This window comes from Periplaneta americana, chromosome 8 (genome assembly GCF_040183065.1).
Source record: "Periplaneta americana isolate PAMFEO1 chromosome 8, P.americana_PAMFEO1_priV1, whole genome shotgun sequence".
NCBI classification, from domain to species: Eukaryota; Metazoa; Arthropoda; class Insecta; order Blattodea; family Blattidae; genus Periplaneta; species Periplaneta americana.
The window spans coordinates 833,167-855,000 of record NC_091124.1 but is presented as its reverse complement, the minus strand read 5'-3'; the positions used below and the strand labels follow the sequence as shown (position 1 = coordinate 855,000).

General features: G+C 33.9%; 1 protein-coding gene and 1 long non-coding RNA gene across 2 annotated transcripts in view; one reads left to right on the top strand and one right to left on the bottom strand.

Moving 5' to 3' along the window:
* LOC138704410 (uncharacterized) overlaps positions 1–14,172 on the top strand; it is a 34,908-nt gene extending 20,736 nt beyond the window's left edge. The window contains exons 2-5 of the long non-coding RNA XR_011333342.1: positions 1–66; positions 4,199–4,275; positions 11,780–11,876; positions 13,187–14,172. The exon at positions 1–66 is cut by the window's left edge and continues 24 nt beyond it. This is a non-coding gene — a long non-coding RNA (uncharacterized lncRNA). The remainder of the gene's footprint in view (positions 67–4,198; positions 4,276–11,779; positions 11,877–13,186) is intronic.
* Positions 4,281–21,834, bottom strand: part of swi2 (Protein singed wings 2) — a 175,108-nt gene continuing 157,554 nt past the window's right edge. The window contains exons 8-10 of the mRNA XM_069832253.1: positions 15,817–15,906; positions 15,526–15,723; positions 4,281–11,333 (exon numbers count right to left, since the gene is read on the bottom strand). Coding sequence (XP_069688354.1) covers positions 15,541–15,723; positions 15,817–15,906 — 273 coding nt within the window. The 3' untranslated portion in view covers positions 4,281–11,333; positions 15,526–15,540. The remainder of the gene's footprint in view (positions 11,334–15,525; positions 15,724–15,816; positions 15,907–21,834) is intronic.

The window sequence follows — 21,834 nt, the reverse complement described above, 5'->3', positions numbered from 1 at the left end:
TTATCGAGAAACATGAACTGGCAACAGCAGAGAAGGATGCCGATGAAGACAGCAGCGTCCTCGCAGGTAATTCGAGGTGAGAGGCTGGTCTCATCCATTTCGAGAACAGCTATTGGTAACTGAGTTTAAACATTGATAATCGTGTCACAGGAGATTTCAAACAGAGGAAATGTAAGGTTTTTATTTATTTACTGACTTAACCAGTATTTATGTTTATGAATTTGTTCATTCAATGTAGTTATTTCTAATGCAGTTCTTCGTTTGTGATGTTTATTTTTTATTTTTTTTTATTGATTCAGTTATTTTTATTGATTTATTTGCTCACTTTTAAAATGATTCAGTTATTTTTATTGATTTATTTGCTCATTTTTAAAATGATTCAGTTATTTTATTGATTTATTTGCTCATTTGTAAAATGATTCAGTTATTTTTATTGATTTATTTGCTCATTTGTAAAATGATTCAGTTATTTTATTGATTTATTTGCTCATTTGTAAAATGATTCAGTTATTTTTATTGATTTATTTGCTCATTTGTAAAATGATTAAGTTATTTTTATTGATTTATTTGCTCATTTGTAAAATGATTAAGTTATTTTTATTGATTTAATTGCTCATTTGTAAAATGATTCAGTTATTTTTATTGATTTATTTGCTCATTTGTAAAATGATTCAGTTATTTTTATTGATTTATTTGCTCATTTGTAAAATGATTAAGTTATTTTTATTGATTTATTTGCTCATTTGTAAAATGATTCAGTTATTTTTATTGATTTATTTGCTCATTTGTAAAATGATTAAGTTATTTTTATTGATTTATTTGCTCATTTGTAAAATGATTCAGTTATTTTTATTGATTTATTTGCTCATTTGTTAAATGATTCAGTTCTTTTTATTGATTTATTTGCTCATTTGTAAAGTGATTAAGTTATTTTTATTGATTTATTTGCTCATTTGTAAAATGATTCAGTTATTTTTATTGATTTATTTGCTCATTTGTAAAATGATTAAGTTATTTTTATTGATTTATTTGCTCATTTGTAAAATTATTAAGTTATTTTTATTGATTTATTTGCTCATTTGTAAAATGATTCAGTTATTTTTATTGATTTATTTGCTCATTTGTAAAATGATTCAGTTATTTTTATTGATTTATTTGCTCATTTGTAAAATGATTCAGTTATTTTTATTGATTTATTTGCTCATTTGTAAAATGATTCAGTTATTTTTATTGATTTATTTGCTCATTTGTAAAATGATTCAGTTATTTTATTGATTTATTTGCTCATTTGTAAAATGATTCAGTTATTTTTATTGATTTATTTGCTCATTTGTAAAATGATTCAGTTATTTTTATTGATTTATTTGCTCATTTGTAAAATGATTCAGTTATTTTTATTGATTTATTTGCTCATTTGTAAAATGATTCAGTTATTTTTATTGATTTATTTGCTCATTTGTAAAATGATTCAGTTATTTTTATTGATTTATTTGCTCATTTGTAAAATGATTCAGTTATTTTATTGATTTATTTGCTCATTTGTAAAATGATTCAGTTATTTTATTGATTTATTTGCTCATTTGTAAAATGATTCAGTTATTTTATTGATTTATTTGCTCATTTGTAAAATGATTCAGTTATTTTATTGATTTATTTGCTCATTTGTAAAATGATTCACTTATTTTTATTGATTTTTGTCTGTTATTTGTTTATCGATTGTTATTTCCATGATTTTATTTATTTGCTCTTACGTTTATTTATTAGTTATAGTCTCATTTATTGATTCAATTATTTTAATAGATTTTATTTATTTGCTCATTTGTGTATTAATACAATTATTTTATTTTATCTTACTTATTTGATCATTTATTGATCCAATTATTTTAATGGATTTTATTTATTTGCTTATTTGTGTATTAATACAATTATTTTATTTTGTCTTACTTATTTGATCATTTATTGATCCAATTATTTTCATTAATTTTACTTATTTGTCTATTAACTCAGTTACCTTTAATGCCTCAGGGGCTTACATTTGTAAGTTTGTGGGTTGGCGACTACAAGGCCCTGAGCTGAATCTGATATTGCTTCCACTTACTTATATCAGATTCCTCACTTCCAATCTTTTCTGTTTGATCTCTCTTGGTCAACTCTTGTTTTCTTCGACATCAAAGATATTAGAGTATTCGAGGTCTTTGGTTCTCTTTCCTTTTCTTTTCTAAATATTGAGTGATGTAACCGCCTATTGTGCTCTTTCAGACAGTTGTGTTTATGCCCGTAACATGAAGCTACTTTATCGTAAAAATCCGGAGGTTTGATCTCCGGTTGGTAGCCGGAAGAAGCCTTAATATATTGCAATGGAATGCAAGTGGCTCAATCAGGCGAAGAAAACAGAATTGCTAAAAATATATGATGAAAAGATCGACGTCTTTTGTATAGTAAAGGCTAACATACAAAAAAATAATATAAAATACTTTGAGATAAAAGATTACACAATTAATGTGTTTCCAAAATCTAGACAAGTGGCCAGTGTATATTAAAGGATAATTTTTTTAAATGTTGAAATGCAGGTGATATTTACAAACGACATTCATAATCATATTATTAAGTCTTTAACCCTTTGCGGCATAGTGGTTATTCAGAAGAACCACCATTTTCTTTCTTTCTAAATTTCTTGGCACGGATATTTCACCAGGAATCACCTCTTGAGTATATATAGAGGTGCCATCTATGTTTTGAAATTGTGTGCAGAGTTAAAATGTTGAAAAAAATTGATCGAAGATTTGTCATTATCCATGATATGAAAAACATAAAGAATTAATTTGTGCTGCAAAGGGTTAAGTACAATAGGTATTATTCACTCTAAACGAGGAAATGTTTTGACAATCACCAGAGAATGAAAATAAGTTTTTGGAAATGCAATTTCAGGGAAAATAATGCTATTCAGGCCGGTATAGAATTGTACTAATAATATCAAACATATATTCAGAGAGGGACATTTTCTTTCTCTGGTTGTGAATGAACACAGGACTGCAGAAGTTGGAAAAATAAATTCAGACGGAGGAAAATTTTCCAGCTTTCCCCCCCTCCCTTTCAATTCGAACACTGGCTATTTGTAAAGAGGTTGGAAATGAACCAGCCATCCTTGTAGATAAGGCTAGAAGCACAGTCTAATATATACAGTCACGAAGCTTGAGTTGAGAGGGTGCTAGCAACAATAAACTGTGCAGGTACTATTTCTCATTTGGCTGCAAAAGGGTATCTGTCGGATACAGGGGGGAGAGCCATCAATCCTTCCCATTGAAGGCTTTAAGGAACCAACCTGGACAAATACCGAACGTCCCATCCCTACCTTCCCGTGGTGCAGCTGTTAGTAAGCATAATTTTACAAGCTGAACTAAAGGGAGGGGCTACTCATCAATTAGCACTGGTCAGCTTGATGAGTTAATGACCGAATTTGGTATAATTTTCCTCTATCCAATACCTAACTCCCTCTTTACCCTTTCCTATCCAGTCCTCTGACTGAACTCTTACTTTCTTCGACCCCGACGGCATTAGAGCATTCGAGGCCTAGGGGTTCATTTCCCTTTCCTTCCTCCTCTTTCTACTTTTCTGTTCCAAGTGCTGACCTGCTATGGCACTAAAATCGTCCTGCAGTGGCTTAAGGAGGGAAAGCTGGTGATCAACAAGATCTACCAGCTAGGTCCAGTGGACCCGTTGACCAACAGCAGGTGTGGTCCTCCAGACTTTCTGGGGGTTGTGTGTGAATGAAGTAGCCACCAAAACGTTAAAACATGGTGTTCACTTAAATCGGCTACAACTTGCCATTTAACCTGCATAGAATTGGAATATATCAGTCCCCTAATTGCCTATTGTGCAACTCAAACCAAGAAATGGATTCGGAACACCTCAAAATCTGTGCTTCAGTGGCTGGCCATGATAATATCTTTGAAAAATATTGGAGTGCAAGAGGTCAAATGACTTTATTATCAAATGCCTGGCATTAGAAAACAACAACTATTTCGCATTGTCTGTAATGAGGCGATATTAGCGATCCTAGTGGTTAGCAACTATCTATGGATGCATATTTACTACATATTGAGTTTCGTGACTGTATATACTAGACTGTGCTAGAAGGGAGCTCTGAAGTTTTACGTCCAGTAATATTGGTTATGATTTCTTTGGTTTCTTACCTTAGGTACGATCCACAAGAATGGAAGTTGACTGCAAATGAGATGCTACAGGTCATTGGAAAGGAAGTGGAAGAAAAAGTCTGTGAGTAGCCCAGGGCTGAAAATATATATATTTACATCGTACAATAGAACTAGCAAGAATATCTACATCAAGATAAATATTATTTGTCATTAAATTCTTTATATTGGAGACACATATAATACAAACCAAATAATTTTTACATAATATATAACAAATTTTAGCATCTTTATGGCTTAAAAGTAATTGGAATTTTTGGTGTGTAAATGTTGGAATTATAGCCTCTTTGAAACGTGTGAAAACCTAAACGGTTTTCATCTCCAGCAGTCACCAGGATGAGGTCCCTTGTTTGCCATCCTGATGCGTTGCAAATAACATATTTACAAAATCCATTCTATACAAGATGTGTACAACAAATGGCGAGCTATGTATCATTCGGTCAACAGTCTATTAATAAAACCTATTTACTAATCTAACAGCAGAAGGAACTGAAACATAGAATATATTACATTACACTGATATCAGAGGCGACCCTAAAGCCTGAGACATACATGAGGACAAAATATTAAGAGAATATTATAGTGAAATATGTAGGCCTATTAAACACTATTTTGTCTCATTTTTGTTTGTTTGGTGATACTAAATTCGTGTATAACAGAGGAACAATCTTATTTCAAAACAAAGTTATGTTAAAAATGAAGAATTGTCAGTGATTGTAAATTGTTTTGATACATTATGGATTGTAGATAAATTTTTATGAACTTATATTTTGAAAAAAGATATTTCTGTAACAAGAATTCTTAATAATACAGTTGTAAATGCTACGTATAAATAACTGACTTCTTACTTCTTAATACGTGTGTCCAGCTATAAGCTGATTACACGATGTCCACTGTAAATTAAATACGCAATTTTTCAGAGTTGTGGATTGGTGAGAATTTCATGTACTGTAACGAATGGTTTTTCATTCTTCTCTGCAGTTTATGGTTGGTTGTTCTATTGTTTCTCCTTCTGTTAAATATTTTTTACATAGTGGTGACAGATAATTTAAAGCGATGCAGATAAGCTTCCATAACAAGGTGTCCAATTCTAGCCTGTGCAGCATAAGGATAGGGTACTCTTAAATCAAATTACCTATCACACATTTTGAAATTCACAAACACCTAATGGTATCTAAACTTGGAGCTACTGTCTTCGGACATAACCTCACTTCCAGTTATGTCATAAACAAATAGTTATCAGAATCAGGGAACCATAAGCATGGAGCATTCGATGGGCAAGTTCACACCAAAGATCAACTAGCAGTCACCATTTTTTTTTCATCTGTCCCCTCTCCAAACAAAAACTTGTTTCAGAACACTTTGAACTCAATTTACTTATTATTGGTACAGTACCTACTTTAACTACCGGTACCGGTACTGGTATTGTTGTACCGGTACAGACCCAGAAACAAATTTGGGCCACCAATTGAAACTTGGAAAATTCAGGTGGCCCAAATTTTGTTTCTGGGTCTCTACATAGCTCACAACTTTTGTTTAGCAACTACTTCACAGCTTCTGTTGTCATTACGCGTACATTTACAATATTTATGTGTTGAAACATTAAACTTTAACTTGAGCTTGCTTGTATTTGTTTCTTACCTACGTGGTGTAGGCTTACAAATGTAAAATGAATCATATGCCAGTTATTTATACTGTATTATAGGTGAATATTTACTTTAGTACGGTTCCTGGCATCTCTCAGTGCAGTCCCTACCTGGAGATCCGATTGAGGGACTATTTTACCTCCGGAGAATTTTACACTGAGGGACTCCATGAATCAGAAGCAGTGAAAAATATAGTGGGACTGCGTTGGTGTTAATGCAGCTTATGTGGGTACCTCAAACAACAAGTTTAAGCCCCCTCACCACGACAAGGTGAGTACCCACGATCAAAATACCGCTCATTTCTCGTGAAAAACAACAACTGAATAGACTACAGTGGACTATAGTGGACTTTATGTTGTCAGCAAACAGCTGGATACATTAAGAAGATTGATTGATAGGTAAATATTTACCTTGACCAGCAATAACTTACTTTTATAGCAATTTCAGTGATGTGGGACAGGAGTTACCCACTTTGAATCAATTTTTTCTATAAAAATGTTCCTTTTTTTTTTCCAGGAATTAAAAATGCTGGTCCCGCCACTGATCAGACTGCTTATGTAGTTCTTCAACTTGCTTCAAAATTATAATAACTCACAATCTTCATAAAGAGAGATTAATGTTGCAAACAAATAATGAAAACTCCAGAAATTTCTCATTTTTACCAATAACTTTTTATTTTTACAACTTCATATACCAATAGGCTAGCTGTAGTAGGCCTATACAACACTTAAGTTTGTGGTAACTATTACGACATATAGTTTGTCTAGCTGTCTAGAGTAGAGCCACCTCTGACACGTTTATAAAATTAAATTACACACAAATCAAAAATAATAAAATATTTCTGTGGCCGGGAGGAAAAAGGTCTTAAGTCTATTTTTTGTGAAAATGAAATTTTTATATATTCTGAAAGCGGAAACAATTCTCTACAATCTGATAAAACGGCTAAAGTCAAATGAGACTCCTGACTGGATTTATAGAGCGTTGCCAAATGTCCTAAGTACTTTTTGAATCGATGATAACACAGTCTCAAGGAAAAAAATGGAACTCTCTGCATCATAATCCACAGTTAATTCCCGATTTACCACGAAAATCGTCTGTAGCTGCATTTAGATTGGCAACAGGCCATGATTGTTTGGCCAAACACCTGCATAGAATTGGAATATATCAGTCCCCTAACTGCCCATTGTGCAACTCAAACAAAGAAATGGATTCGGAACACCTCAAAATCTGTGCTTCAGTGGCTGGCCATGACAATATCTTTGAAAAGTATTGGAGTGCAAGAGGTCAAATGACTTTATTGTCAAACGCCTGGCATTAGAAAACAACAACAACTTTTTGAATCGAGCACACACAGAATAAAGGACTTAAGTATATTTAATACTTTATTCCTTACAAACCATCACGTGTTTACTTTCCATGCTTCCCTATTGAAAAGGTCTAACTTATATTTTAGCCATTTTATCACATACTGATGCCCTTTCCTTTTGAAACTTTAAGCACCAGGTAAACAGGCCTATAATTGAAGCGTTGGCTGGAGCAACGTTATAAGTTACATTTGGTAAAATTTACAGGAGTTGCAAAAAAGTGTGCGCGTACAACGTTGTTCTTATAGGGTAGCAAACTTTTGAGTGGACAAATTTCACTTACTGCATTGATGGACAGTTGCAAGCCAAGGAGTATAGCAAGGTAACATGACATACAACATTATTACACGGAAACATGCTGAATGAAAATTTTGTAACTTACAATGTTGTTCCAGCCTACGCTTCAATTGTTTAAGAAACATTTTGCATTCCTAATAATTTACATTAATTCTCATTTATTTTGACATGAAAAAGGTCTTATGTTTAATAGTCCCTTCCACTCAGTTTGGCTTCTAGTCTTAAAAGGGCTGAAGTGCGGCTATTTTTGGAAATAATCACGAAAATTGTTAAATTAGCAACATTGCCTATTTTAGAAGAAATATAAACAAATAATATCCAGGAAAAACCTCTTAATTAAAAAAACTCCATAATTGACACCAATTTCAATCTTTCTACTGCTCTCTTGAAAAGTATAAAAGTTTTACTTAAGACCTTTTTCCTCTGGGCCACAGATTTCATCCTCTTAATTTACTGGTTTGCTAAATAATTAATTGTGCAGAATCTATGCTCGAAAGAGTTGATCATTTGTCACAAAAAAATTCCCAAAAATATATTGCTATAAAAGTAATACAAACTTAAAAATATATTTTCTTTCATAAATGCATACTTAATATTAAAAATATTGTTACTGATTGCATATCGTACTCATAAAATGATACCATACAACAAGACACTTTCCCAACTGAACTGCAGCTTGTTGTCCTTCTGAATTCAACTGCAAGCGAGAATTTTAGAATCCAAATCTGCTATCATTGTGAGATTAATAGATATTAGATCTGTAAAATAAACGTTTGGAGAATCCAAAAGGAGGTTCACACGAATAATGAAAAATTAAACTAAACAATCTACAGTCGTCCACAGAGTCTTCAAAGTGAATCGCATGAAGCTGCAGGCTTCACAGTGACGTGAAATATGGAGTTACTAGGCCGTAAAGCAATTCTAAAAGTTAGAGAGAAAAGAAAAAAAATTAGGCCTATAATCACATAGACACTACCCCATTATCTCCTGGCCTAGTTGCCTCATGAGTGGTGCCTTGTTGGTATCACTTGTGAGGTTCAGATCTGTCTTCGGACAGCTGACTAAAATAACAATCATCACATACTGTAGAATACAATCCATTCCCTTTGAGTCCCTTTCTTTTACTTGAGCTTCCTTGGCTGCAAATGAAAAAAGTAATACAAACTGCATACCGTATGTTATACAAAAGAGATCACTACATCATGTCGTGTGGAAGTGAAACTGAGTGTGATATGTCTCTCATGCCAGTGTATAAATAATGTTCACCATAAATGAAGGATATACGGTTATCAAAATTCAGTGAAATGTCTTCTTAAGTAAGTGATTGACTCTAATGTTACATATTTGTAATAAAAATACCGTATATCAGATATGTAACAATTCACTCGAATAAAAAAATTTCACCCTTTTGGATTGCAGTAACACTCAACTTTCTTATAAAACAAAATTCAACCACTCACGTAAGAGCAATAGATACAGCTTTCTGCCAATGTGAAATATTTTTTCCTTCTGTGTATATAGCTGATGTACAGTTGCAAATTAAGACACAGAAAATTCTTTTTTCTATTGATTCTGGTTCACATTAACACTTTGTTTAAAAAATTTAAAATTGTTTAACGACACGTTAAAAGTGTTAAAATTTTTAAAAAAGGTTATGTACCTTAGACAGACAGCCTGTTTCAACGCCGGTTCTGCGTCATCTTCAGTGTCCTACGAACTACTGATGTTCCTGTTGATCTTGCATACGGCAGTATTTTTTTTTTATTTTAACACTTTTAACGTGTTGTTAAACAGTTTTAAGTTTTTTTCTCTTTTTTATAGTTTTCTAACATGAATTTAAATGGACAATTTGATTATTCAAAATGACAGCTACTCTTTTTGCAGAATCAAGAGTTTTGCTCTTAACTCGACCAATTTTCAACATTTTCATTTAAAGCTAAAAATATGCCTCTACAAGACTGACCACAGTTGGATGATTTCTGGGAAAATAAGTAATATTTTTTATTTTTCTATTTAAATTTATGTAACGAGTTTTCAAGGTATTGTAGTTCAAAAATTATTTTTTGTACACAAAGTATCTAACAGTGGGGCTTTATTCTGGTCATTTTTGTAGATAATAATATGTAAGTATGCAAAAAAAAAAAAAAAAAAAAAAACCATATAATTCTGTAGTTTCAGAATTTTCACTGATATGGATTTTCAATTTTTTTACATATGATTTTTTTTTTTTTTGGTGTTAAGCTATACCTATCCTCTTTATTACAGAATGGTAAAGAGGTCAAAACTTCCCATTTCAGTGCATTTTTTTTTAATAAGTTTAAACATTTACATACATTAACAGGTTGATTGACAGGTCGAAATTTGAAAATGTCTCCCTGAGACCAAAATCACAATTAAATTGTAAATTGGTTGTAAATTACTAAGATATAGTTCTTTTTTTTTTTCAATATATAAATAAATGAAACTGGAAATGACACATTTTTGAGTAGCGGTCACCCATGACCTCTCTGGCCTGGAACATTATTTATTATCTCGTAACCATTGGTTGGATACTTTTCTGTACTCTTTCCATGTAAAATTTATAATTGATAAAAGCAATCACAAATAACTATTGTGTGTATGTAAATGTGTTTCTTATATTCACATTCATTTGAAGGAAAGTAAAGAAGATTTAATTGCACAAAAATTAAACATTACATAAGAACTGCTGCATGCATGAGGTTACTGTGTGCCATAGCGGACACATATGCATAAAGAAAATGTTGAGCCAGTGGACATGTGGCAGTGAGACAATGGCTGCGTTCAGCCGGGACAGCGCTAATTCAGCTAATCATTTTTGCTGAGTTACAGCAGCTGTGAGTTGCTGAACGACCGTTGCAAAATTTCTGCTGTGTTTACAAAGAAACACGATGCTATTGTCCCAGCTACTCCGGAATATATGATACCATTGGTTGTTGCTTACCCCCTCGAGGTTTGCAGAGAAAAAAATTTTGCTACGAATAATGGCGGCCGCTATTTCAGCGCTGTCGGCCAGCAAGGCGTTCAGTGCTGCCGCTATCTCAGCGCTGTCCTGGCTGAACGCAGCCAATGGCATGTAGCAGCGGACACCAGTGTCCTCTATGGCAGGGAGGAAAATATTCTGCAGAGAACACTCGTGTTCTCCATGGCAGTCAACCTGTAAAAATATATGCAGTGTTGCTGGGATATTGTATTAGGGACATACAGACACTTAAACTATTACCTATTAACGACTGAAATGCAAATTTACAGAAGGAGTCATTCAAATCATGATCCACTGCACCAACTTAAATGCGTCGTTCCATTTCAGTACACATTTATCATACAGCAAACTCGTGGATTTTTATACATATTTGGGGACCAAGGTACACTGCAGCTATCGGTATACTGTGCCCACCTTCATGTTTTATACTTTTTTCACTTTGTTCGTCAGAGTTCTCTGCAGTCTCAAAAAATACAGTCCTGCAGAGATACCTGCAGTCTCAACCGACAAGTCGGTTCACAAGAAACAGCTGCCTGGAGTCCTCCATGACTCCATGTTTAAATGTAGCTGCCTCATACAACAGCCTTTGCACTGAGGAACGGAAGAATTCTAGTTTAATAAAAACAGTTTGTTTGTTCCTTAATTAGCCTCTATAGATCAGAATCACCCTGTAAGCAAGGCAGCAGCACTCAACATGTCTTCCCCCTTGTTCTTGAGATGATCCTCTGGACATGTTGAAGATGCTGACTGCCATGTTTTTCCACATTCTTCCTGGTTTTAGTTGTTGAACACATTTATAAGTTACTTGCTCCACCTAAACAGTAGAGAAAAAAATATATGTAAAATCAAATTAACAGAAAGGTCACAGTAAAGGTAGACACCCAGAGCGCGTTCCGATTTTTATTCTTTGCATTATTTTAAATGGATCATCGCTCACTTCGGCATTTCGCCTCTGTCTGCATGATTGGATTCTGATCAGAATTCTTTCCAGAGAATTCTAAATGGATTTCCGTACGGTCCAACATCGAAATACAGAATGTCATGGCAAATTATATCGATTGCAAGGCCTCCAATCGCGGTATTATTGAAGATATATGTTATTTTATTAAGTTCAACAGTATGAAGAGCTTCATGAAATTAGAATTGCAGCAATGTAATATGGAGAAAGAACATATGCGATGAGATTGGGAAAATACTAAATTAACCAGGTATGTCCTTCATAGTTTATTTAAGTTACAGAGCTATTCATTTTATTTCCAGATTCAGTTCAGAACACTACAATGAAATAATGCACTCTAGCAGTAAATTACAACATTATTTGATGATTCATCTGAACGCTATGAACGAATTTTTTCCGGTAAGTGAGCACCTACCTTAACAATTCAGCTGTGTTTCAGCTCAATCAAGTGAATTTCTCTGCGAATTTAGCACTTCATATTATGTAGTAACACTAATTTAAAGAAAAATGTTATTTTACCATAACTATTTGAAAACAACTTTAGGTATGACTCCCTTTCATTTATTTATTTGTTTATTTATTTATTTGTTTATTTATTTATTTGTTTATTTATTTACTTATTTATTTATTTATTTATTTATTTATTTATTTATTTATTTATTCATTTAATTATTTATTTATTTATTTATTTATTTATTTATTTATGACAGAATTACACATTTCCCAACATTTATGTTTATTTATTTCTTTACTTATTTATTTATTGTTTTTATTTATGACAGAATTACACATTTCCCAACATTTATGTTTATTTATTTCTTTACTTATTTATTTATTGTTTTTATTTATGACAGAATTACACATTTCCCAACATTTGTGTTTATTTATTTCTTTACTTATTTATTTATTGTTTTTATTTATGACAGAATTACACATTTCCCAACATTTATGTTTATTTATTTCTTTACTTATTTATTTATTGTTTTTATTTATGACAGAATTACACATTTCCCAACATTTATGTTTATTTATTTCTTTACTTATTTATTTATTGTTTTTATTTATGACAATTACACATTTCCCAACACCAACTCCCTCGATCTTAAAAAAAATCTCCAAAAGTAATTAAAAACCTGGGATGTCCTTTGCTTTCTCTGTTGCTCAATTTACATCTCTCTGGTTATTGCTTTAATGTGTTCTTTGTATCGAGTTTGGAATGATCTACAATGTAGAAACTGTCGCAACTATTGCATGTGAGTTTGTCCAAACTCGATACAAAGAACACATTAAAGCAATAACCAGAGAATACAATACATCTACATATGCCGATCACATAACTAATACTGACCACACATACAATAACATAAATACAGACATGGAAATCCTACACATACAACCCAAAAACTAAAAACTCAACACACAGGAACAATACGAAATATACAGACACACTAAAACACACCCCAGTCAAATTCTCAACACACAGATCAATTTCAGAACACACACACTATTTGACACAACCCTTCATCACACGAACGCACCCACACAACAGGCAGCGAAGTTGAGATAGCGCCAAGATCTAGTAGGCTCTGAAGATGGTATGAATAGCATCGAAACAGCTGTAAGCCGCACATGCTTACATAATTAACACGAGTAAGATCGCCATTTAATCAATTATTTATCTTCTTTCTTTGCTTTTCATCACATCTCAGCCTGAAGAGAGCAGTTAAGTTCCTGAAGCAGGCGGTGTCTGCCATTGGATGACGAACACAGTATGACTGAGCACAGTGTCCAGTTGTTTTGGCGTAGCGATGTAATGGGCTGAAGAGACAACACTTCATGCCTTGGGCATGATGGAATCTGTAACCAGTTCTGGAAAATCTGAGGCAGTAATCTCAATACACAGTTGACAGCCACGAATCATTCTTCACAATGTTTGTAGCCTGTTTGCCTTTTTGCTTGGAAGTCTAAGCTTGCCAGATAGCACAGTGTTTTGAACCACTGGCCCCTTCAGACCAATGCCAGTCTGTGAAGTTATTTTGACGGTCCACAGAAAAGTCATCGATTTCATTATTTTAATTATCCCTGTGTTTTTGTAGAGCTTAAAGAAAGCGAAAACTGAAATGCAACTCTCACCTCCAAACTTAAAACTAGGTCACTAAATAACTTCTGGTTACCTAAAGAATATCCAGAAAAGCTTTAAAATTGTTGGCAACATTTTCAACCACATACACATATGAAACAATTTTCTCGACCATTTCTGCAATTATGACAAAATACAGGAACCAAACAAGCATTTGTGCCACACTACGTTTTGCAATACCAACATTGGAACCACGAATCGAAAATATATTGGCAAATGAAGAGCAGCTAATGTCACTTTGAGTGAATCCCAATGACTGAAAGAAGAAGAAACAAACTGTTTGCTGCTGTGTTGTAAAATTTGGAATTTATATATTGTAGATTTGAATAATGAAGGTTAAAAATAAAAGCTTAAAAACAACTTCATGCAAAGTTTTTTCCTATCTCTTGCCAGTACGAGAGCAGGGGGGATAAGGCGGATTTCCTCCCCTGTTGGAAAGTTACCCCCCCCTCTCATATATTCATATTGACATCCCTGCCAGGGATAACTTCTATCACCCCTCACAAAATATAATTGTTTTAATACGAGTATATGTACTTTATAAAGTACAAAGTAAGCAAAGAAAATAATATTGATGTATTATCACCGGTAAGCTGACAGCAATCAATAACTTAGGAATTACACATCTTATCTTAAGCCTACTCATGGATATAAGTATTATTATGATCAAGGTGCAAGACAAGCAAGAAACTCTGTGTGACCAAGCGTCGAGCTGTATAGCATGAGGATAATAATAATTTTATGTATGGTATTCTCTATCTAGGATTTTATCCCCCCCTGCCTCATTAGAAATCTTAATTCGCACCCTGTACGAGAATATCAAAAGGTTGGAAAGCTCTGGTATAGCAGCTTGAAAAGGGCTAGTGTATATCTTTTATTCTAGATCTCCCAACTAGGTCCAATGGACCCGTCGACCAACAGCAGGTGTGGTCCTCCAGACATTCTGGGGGTTGTGTGTGAATGAAGTAGCCACCAAAACGTTAAGATATGGTGTTCACTTAAATCGGCTACAACTTGCCATTTTCATGTCCATTGTGCAACTCAAACCAAGAAATGGATTCGAAACACCTCAAAATCTGTGCTTCAGTGGCTGGTCATGATAATATCTTTGAAAAATATTGGAGTGCAAGAGGTCAAATGACTTTATTGTCAAACGCCTGGCATTAGAAAACAACAACAACAACATATTTTTTTTTATTCTTTGAACTGAATTGTGTCTTAGTGTGTTGGTCAGTATTCCTAATATTTGACTGAATTTTGTAACTTTTATAAACACCTTTCTCATTTTCGTGTGATATATCACAGTCCAGGTAACTAAAATTCCACACTAGTTTCAAACAGTTCCTGGTTACAGTCATTTTACTTTGTACTGGATTCTTTCTCCACAGAAATAAAATATTGTACTATTAAATTTTATTCCTGTTGAATTTTCCCCTGCCTTATTTTTACATTTGACTGAATTTTGTAATTTTTATGGACACCTTTCTCATTTTCGTGTGATATATCGCAGTCCAGGTAACTAAAATTCCACACTAGTTTCAAACAGTTTCTTGTTACAGTCATTTTACTTTGTACTGGTTTCTGTTCTCCACAAAAATAAAATATTGGACCATTAAATTTTATTCCTGTTTAATTTTTCTCCCTGCTTTATTTTAACATTTGACTGAATTTTGCAATTATTATGGACACATTTCTCATTTTCGTGTGATATATCGCAGTCCAGATAACTAAAATTTCACACTAGTTTCAAACAGTTTCTGGTTACAGTCATTTTACTTTGTACTGGATTATCTTCTCCACAAAAATAAAATACCAATAAATTTTATTCCTGTTGAATTTTTCTCCCTGCTTTATTTTCAGGTACGCATCTTCCACGTCTTCTCCCTGCAGGTTTGTAATTGTATTTACCTCACTACTGTAGCTTCAGGGCATCTTTGCAACAATCCAAGGAAGCTTTCCGGTTTTCTTGAAGGACCAGTAGTCGTATATCAGCTTCCCGACCACTAGAACGATGAGCGAGGCCAAGATTCCATTGATTAGGTCTAGTGGCCTAACTAGGTACTCGCTGGGTTCAAGGCAGACGGAGCTGCGGGACAGAGTCTGGATCTGCAGCAGAAATACAGTCTCGTAGTGACCGTGTCGCTCATTTTTAAATAAGTGACTTTTATTATAATGTTCAGTGACAGTTTTCTCACCCACCTGACTGTAGGAATTGTCATCACCATCCACTGAGGAACATCTCACATCATCAATATCTTTGACTAGTTTTCTGTACTTGATAATAAAATCCTGAAACATAAATCATTTGCAATTAACATTATAAATCATCACTCAATGTTGGTTTCGAATTAAGCAAGGTAGGAATCTCTCTACAAAATGAACCGTAAGTATCCTCATTAATTTCAGTTTTTTTTTTTTTTTTTTAAGAAGAAGAAGAAAGTTTAATACAATTTTTCTCGTTTTTGTTTCTTTCCGAAATACAAATTATTTTATATGAAATATTTCATAGCGTGTTTTGGGAAAGCCATTGATTTAATTCCCTATATGCTCAGTCAATTTAAGAGAGTAATATATTATAATTGTAATCTTCATCTTACGATGTTTGGATGACGTATATACGTCCGTTGATGTGACATATTAATGAATTAAATACTATTATAGTCACAATCATGCCACGGTATGAAAGCCTCTGGCGTGAGACGAACTCGATAGCTCAGTGGTAGAGCGCCTGACCGGAGAACAGGAAGTCGCAGGTTCGATTTCCGCTCGAGGTTGTGAAATTTTTCTTTCATACCATGGCATGATTGTGACTATAATAGTATTTAATTCAATATTATAATTGCATATAGAGTGTTAGTTGGGAGGCAGGAGGGAAAAAGACCTTTGAGGAAGCCGAGACGTAGATGGGAGGATAATATTAAAATGGATTTGAGGGAAGTGGGATATGATAGGGACTGGATTAATCTTGCTCAGGATAGGGACCGATAGCGGGCTTATGCGAGGGCAGCAATGAACCTCCGGGTTCCTTAAAACCAGTAAGTAAGTAAGTATAATTAGTGCTAATTGTGTTATCAGTGCAATACTGTTTTGAAACTGGCAAGAAAACATTTGAACATTTATTTGCATTAAGTTTCATAAAATTTTGGAACATTTGTGTTGGAGTGTGTAATCAAGATGGTTTTTTAAACCTTGCCAGGAATGTTAATCTGAGAGAGAGTGATAGTTTTTGTTACGTTCTTGCAAAATAAGTAAATAAATAAAAAGAATAAAATAAAAAGTCATGCATTGTAACATAACTTGGGGAGGGGGGAGGGGAATAAAATATATTGCATAATTATGAGCCTCAATTGTTTGGCCAAGAAAAATGCTCAGATCTTGCAGTATATATTAAGTTGGTAATAAATGAATACAGATGGCGCAATTGACAGTAAAAATCAATACGAAAAATCGAATATATATATATATATATATATATATATATATATATATCTCGAATTATGACATATGAATGTTATGAACTTTATTAAAAATGAATACAGATGGCGCAATTGATATTAAAAATCAAAACGAAAAATTGAAGTAATATATATCGAATTATCACATATGAATGTGATAAACTGATGATTTAAATATATATATATATATATATATATATATATATATATATTGAAATAAAATAGTTAAGTTATCAGGATTCTGGTACCTTATGTCAAAAAAAATGTTCAAACGTAAATGATACATCTCAATATTGGACATGATAACCATAACCTAATTATGTTATCACAGTTATTGGCAACGAAATTACGAAGGCTGGGGAAGAAAATAGTCTTTCCTTACGAAGTCATTTGTTCATATTTGGCTGTTAGTACACCAAATAGTAGGCGTTGATGTGTTTTTAGGGCTGGAATTCAAGCAATTTTAAATATTTTATAATGACTTGAAGCATTTGAAATAATAGTGCGAGTACTTTAAAAATTTGTGTTTATATAAATTTGGATTTATACTCGAGGCTATCTTTTATGTATAGGTTACATTATATAGTGTGTGTCCATTGGATAGCAAAGACGAAGGCATGAAGAGTCCATATTCTGGCAACCTTCAAGTACAGTAGGAATTGCGGTTGATATAGTCTTCAACATTGTGTGAACTATATAAAGAAGGAACTGCCTGAATTTCAATATTTCAAAATAAGTTCCGAATTTAGTGAAAAATTGGCGTGTTTTATTTCGTAAAATTTTCATTTGAATATACTGTGATTTATTTATAAAATATTACTGTTGATAATGCAGGACAGGTGTACAGAAAATGTGTAACAGCAAAAGACATAAGTGAAAATATTATATACAAATTTTTTGTACTCTGTGTAAAATTTTTGTAACAGAAGACTCTCGATCGAAGTTGGAACGAATTTCCATAACAACAGTGTGCCATTTAAAAGGCGTGGATGAAATATGTTCAACGTATCAGAATGGGCAAAGATTTTTTTTGTGTGTGTTTCACTTTAAAATGATTTTTTATGAACATATCAAGCTTGCAAATTCAAACGAGTATAAATTTGTGTGACTTAAAACTGGTGTGGTGTATGGTGGAAGACTTCTACGGAGAAGAAAGAAGTCGGAGAAGATTGTGTTATGGTATCATCTTCCTTGCAGCTTATAAAGGTAGGATTTCAATTGTGTATCATGTTACTAGGTCTATACTATGTCATGCAAACTAGCTGCTGTAATTTTCTATGAAGCAATGAAGGAGATGGCCATTAATATGGTGTTTGTAATTACATATTGTTAAAACGTTGGTTATTTTATTAATTTAATGGAAACATTCGGATTTTAAAGAATCATATACGGTCTGTGGACACACATACACTGCACGCACACAACACATGCGCGCGTGCGCACACACACATACACAGATCATTACACTATACCACAGTCTAGTATATACAGTAACGAAGCTCAATACGTAGTAAATATGCATCCATGAATAGTTGCTAACCACTAGGATCGCTAATATCGCCTCATTACAGACAATGTGAAATAGTACTGGCACAGTCTATTGTTCCTAGCACCCTCACAACTAAAGCTTCGTGAATGTATATACTGACTATACTCCCTTTTCTTCTTATTTCTCACAAAAAAACGTTCTTATGGGGGCAGATAAAGTTAATTTTTTTTCTTCCACCATGTTAATAATGTCAAAAGAAGTGCTTATACAAATTTTGGCCACTCGACCGCAATTACGAGGCCGTCTAGAAAGTGATTTTCCTTGGGGCCCTTTATAACAAAATTGCATGGAAATATTTATTGAAACAGATACAGCAATTGTTGCACTATTAGTCAACATATCCCCCACTGGAATTGAGACATTTGTCACACCATGGGATCAATTTTTGTGTCGTAGAAGTCAGCCGCCTCAGATCGGAACCAGCATTTGACTGGATCTGCACCTCTCTCTGTCGATCCCATGATATGAGAAATGTCTCAATTCCGATGGAAAATATGTTGGAAAATAGCTCAACAAGCTTTGTCCGTTCCAATAAATTTGTCCAATGAAATTGTGTCTTTTTTTCTGTTAGCAGCCCCTGGCGAACTTATTTTTTACGGCCCTTGTAATTGCGGTCGAGTGGCCAAAATTTGTATAAGCACTTCTTTTGACATTATTAACATGGTGGAAGAAAAAATTTAACTTTTTTATCTGCCCCCATCAGAACGTTTGCTTGTCAGTTTTTCACATACTTTATCTCTCTCTTTTTGATGTAGAACAAGTCTTTGTATTCGGCATGGTAGGTCGCAACCACGCAGTAACAATATCCAGAAAAAGTGTTACATTAGAATCGCTTATAACTTTTGACCAGCTAAGCTTAATGAAACAAAAAGTATACCACTGTGTGGACAAAGGAATGCTGCAGCCAGAAACATCAGCAGGAAACCGGACTCTAATTCTGACAAGACAGGTGGGGCAAAACATGCCACGAAAACTGCATTCTGAGAACATTTTATGGGCATAACTTGTGAGATGCAGAAGTTTCAGGTGTCAATCGATCGAGCGCGACAAGATGTGTTAAATAAATGCGAAGTAAAAATTATCCGGGTAAATTGGCCCCCTAACTTTCAAAAAGTAATCTTGAAAATTTATGAACTTTCAAAATGCCTCTAAATTCAAAAGTGGAGAGAGCACAACAGGAGAAAAAGACATCCAGAGATGAATCAGACAAGCCCAAGATCACCACTGTGGAGAAGAAGAGACTCAGAAAGAGCGGCAGTACATGCGTGCTCCATGAACTGTGGCTATAGAATGGCGTGATGTGTTTCCAGAGGCGTGCACATCTGCTCAAACAGTGAATTCGGGTACTCTTAGTCTGTAAGAATGCTCTCTACTCTGTAAACCATGAATTCATTATATATTTATTTTGCAAATAATAGTAATGGAGTCATTGACTACAAACAAAAAACAAAAACAGTAGTAGGAAAATTGCAGCTAACTGAAATAACACATCTTCATCCTAACTTCCCAGTAACGGTCAACTTCAGAGGAGGAGTGGAGGGCTGGACACTTTCCCAAGTGATGACGGTCCATCTCTTTATTAAGAGATTGAATCAATCGATCTTCTTAATGTATCCAGCTGTTTGCCGACAACATAAAGTTCACTATAGTCCACTGTAGTCTATTCAGTTGTTGTTTTTCACAGAAATGCGGGGTATTTTGATCGGTGTTCATTATAGATGCCTGTTGCTAGTAGCCAGAGTTGGGGTGTAGTCAATATATACTGCAGGGCTGTGTCTTCTGCAACTGGTACTGATGGTTTTAATTTACTTCTTTTGTGGTTTATGGATGGACAGTATAGAAGAATGTGTTCCAGATCTTCATCATGATCATTACACCACAGACAAGTAGGATTATCAGAAAGGTGAAATCGGTGTAGGTACTTGTTCTAGGCATTGGTTATTGATTTATATACTACTACAAAGAATTGAGGTCATCCCAGTTCAGCTTTCTGCCCAGTGACAGTCCTAATATACTGTTTTTTGTATACCGTATTTTAAAACTGGTTAATTAATAACTTAACATGTTTGTGACGCATTCATATACCAGTACGGTACTTCATATTTGGAAGTATTGGGAGCGATTGAAAATTTTAGGAAAAGACTATAATTGTTAGATACTTTCTAGCTTTTTGTGAATTCTCTTTTTTTTTTCTTCCCTTTTTTCATTCATTCATTCTTTCTATTTGAACAATAGATTACACTTGCACTATATTAAAGTTTAGATTTTGACAGTCCACCATGACATAGATGTAATTAAGGTATGTTGAATTGACAATAAATATCAAATACTATCAAAGTTTATGGGATCATCCATTTCTGTCTGCAGTTTACAGAAATATTGTATTTTATAGCAGCAGAGCTTGTAAAGTAATCTTTATTCCACATGAACGAAAAAATTTAAATAGTCCCAGTCATGCGTAGGTTAGGAAGTCCCTTAGTAATGGTGCATAAGAGCAAAAACATATTATAGAAGGTTTAGCATTGCCACCGTCCACCTAGAATGGTTCTGGTCAGATAAGACGTGTGACTGAACTCTGAATGTCTAACAGAAAGTGGCAAGGTCCAGTATTTTCCACAAACAAAAATTTATGTTCAGCTAGGAATTCCATAGCTACTTCTTAAATAAGACGTGAATAATAAGGTGAGGAAAATCTCAGTAAAGGGTAAAACATTCCAGTGCTCTTGAAAGCATTTTAATATTTGTTGTGTTTTCATTTTACACCAGTGGCGTACCTATTTAGAGACAATTGAGGCAATGCATATCCCCCCTCCCCCAAAAAAAACCTCAGAATTCAAAATTATAAATACTTACTTACTGGCTTTTAGAGAATCCAGAGGTTCATTGCCGCCCTCACATAAGCCCACCATCGGTCCCTATCCTGAGCAAGATTAATCCAGTCTCTATCATCATATCCCACCTTCGTCAAGTCCATTTCAATATTATCCTCCCGTCTATGTCTCGGCTTCCCCAAAGATCTTTTTCCGTCTGACCTCCCAACTAACAATCTATATGCATTTCTGGATTGGCCCATACGTGCTACATGCCCTGCCCATCTCAAAAGTCTGGATTTAATGTTCCTAATTATGTCAGGTAAAGAATACAATGCGTGCAGTTCTGTGTTGTGCAACTTTCTCCATTCTCCTGTATTGTATTGTATTTATTAACATTCCA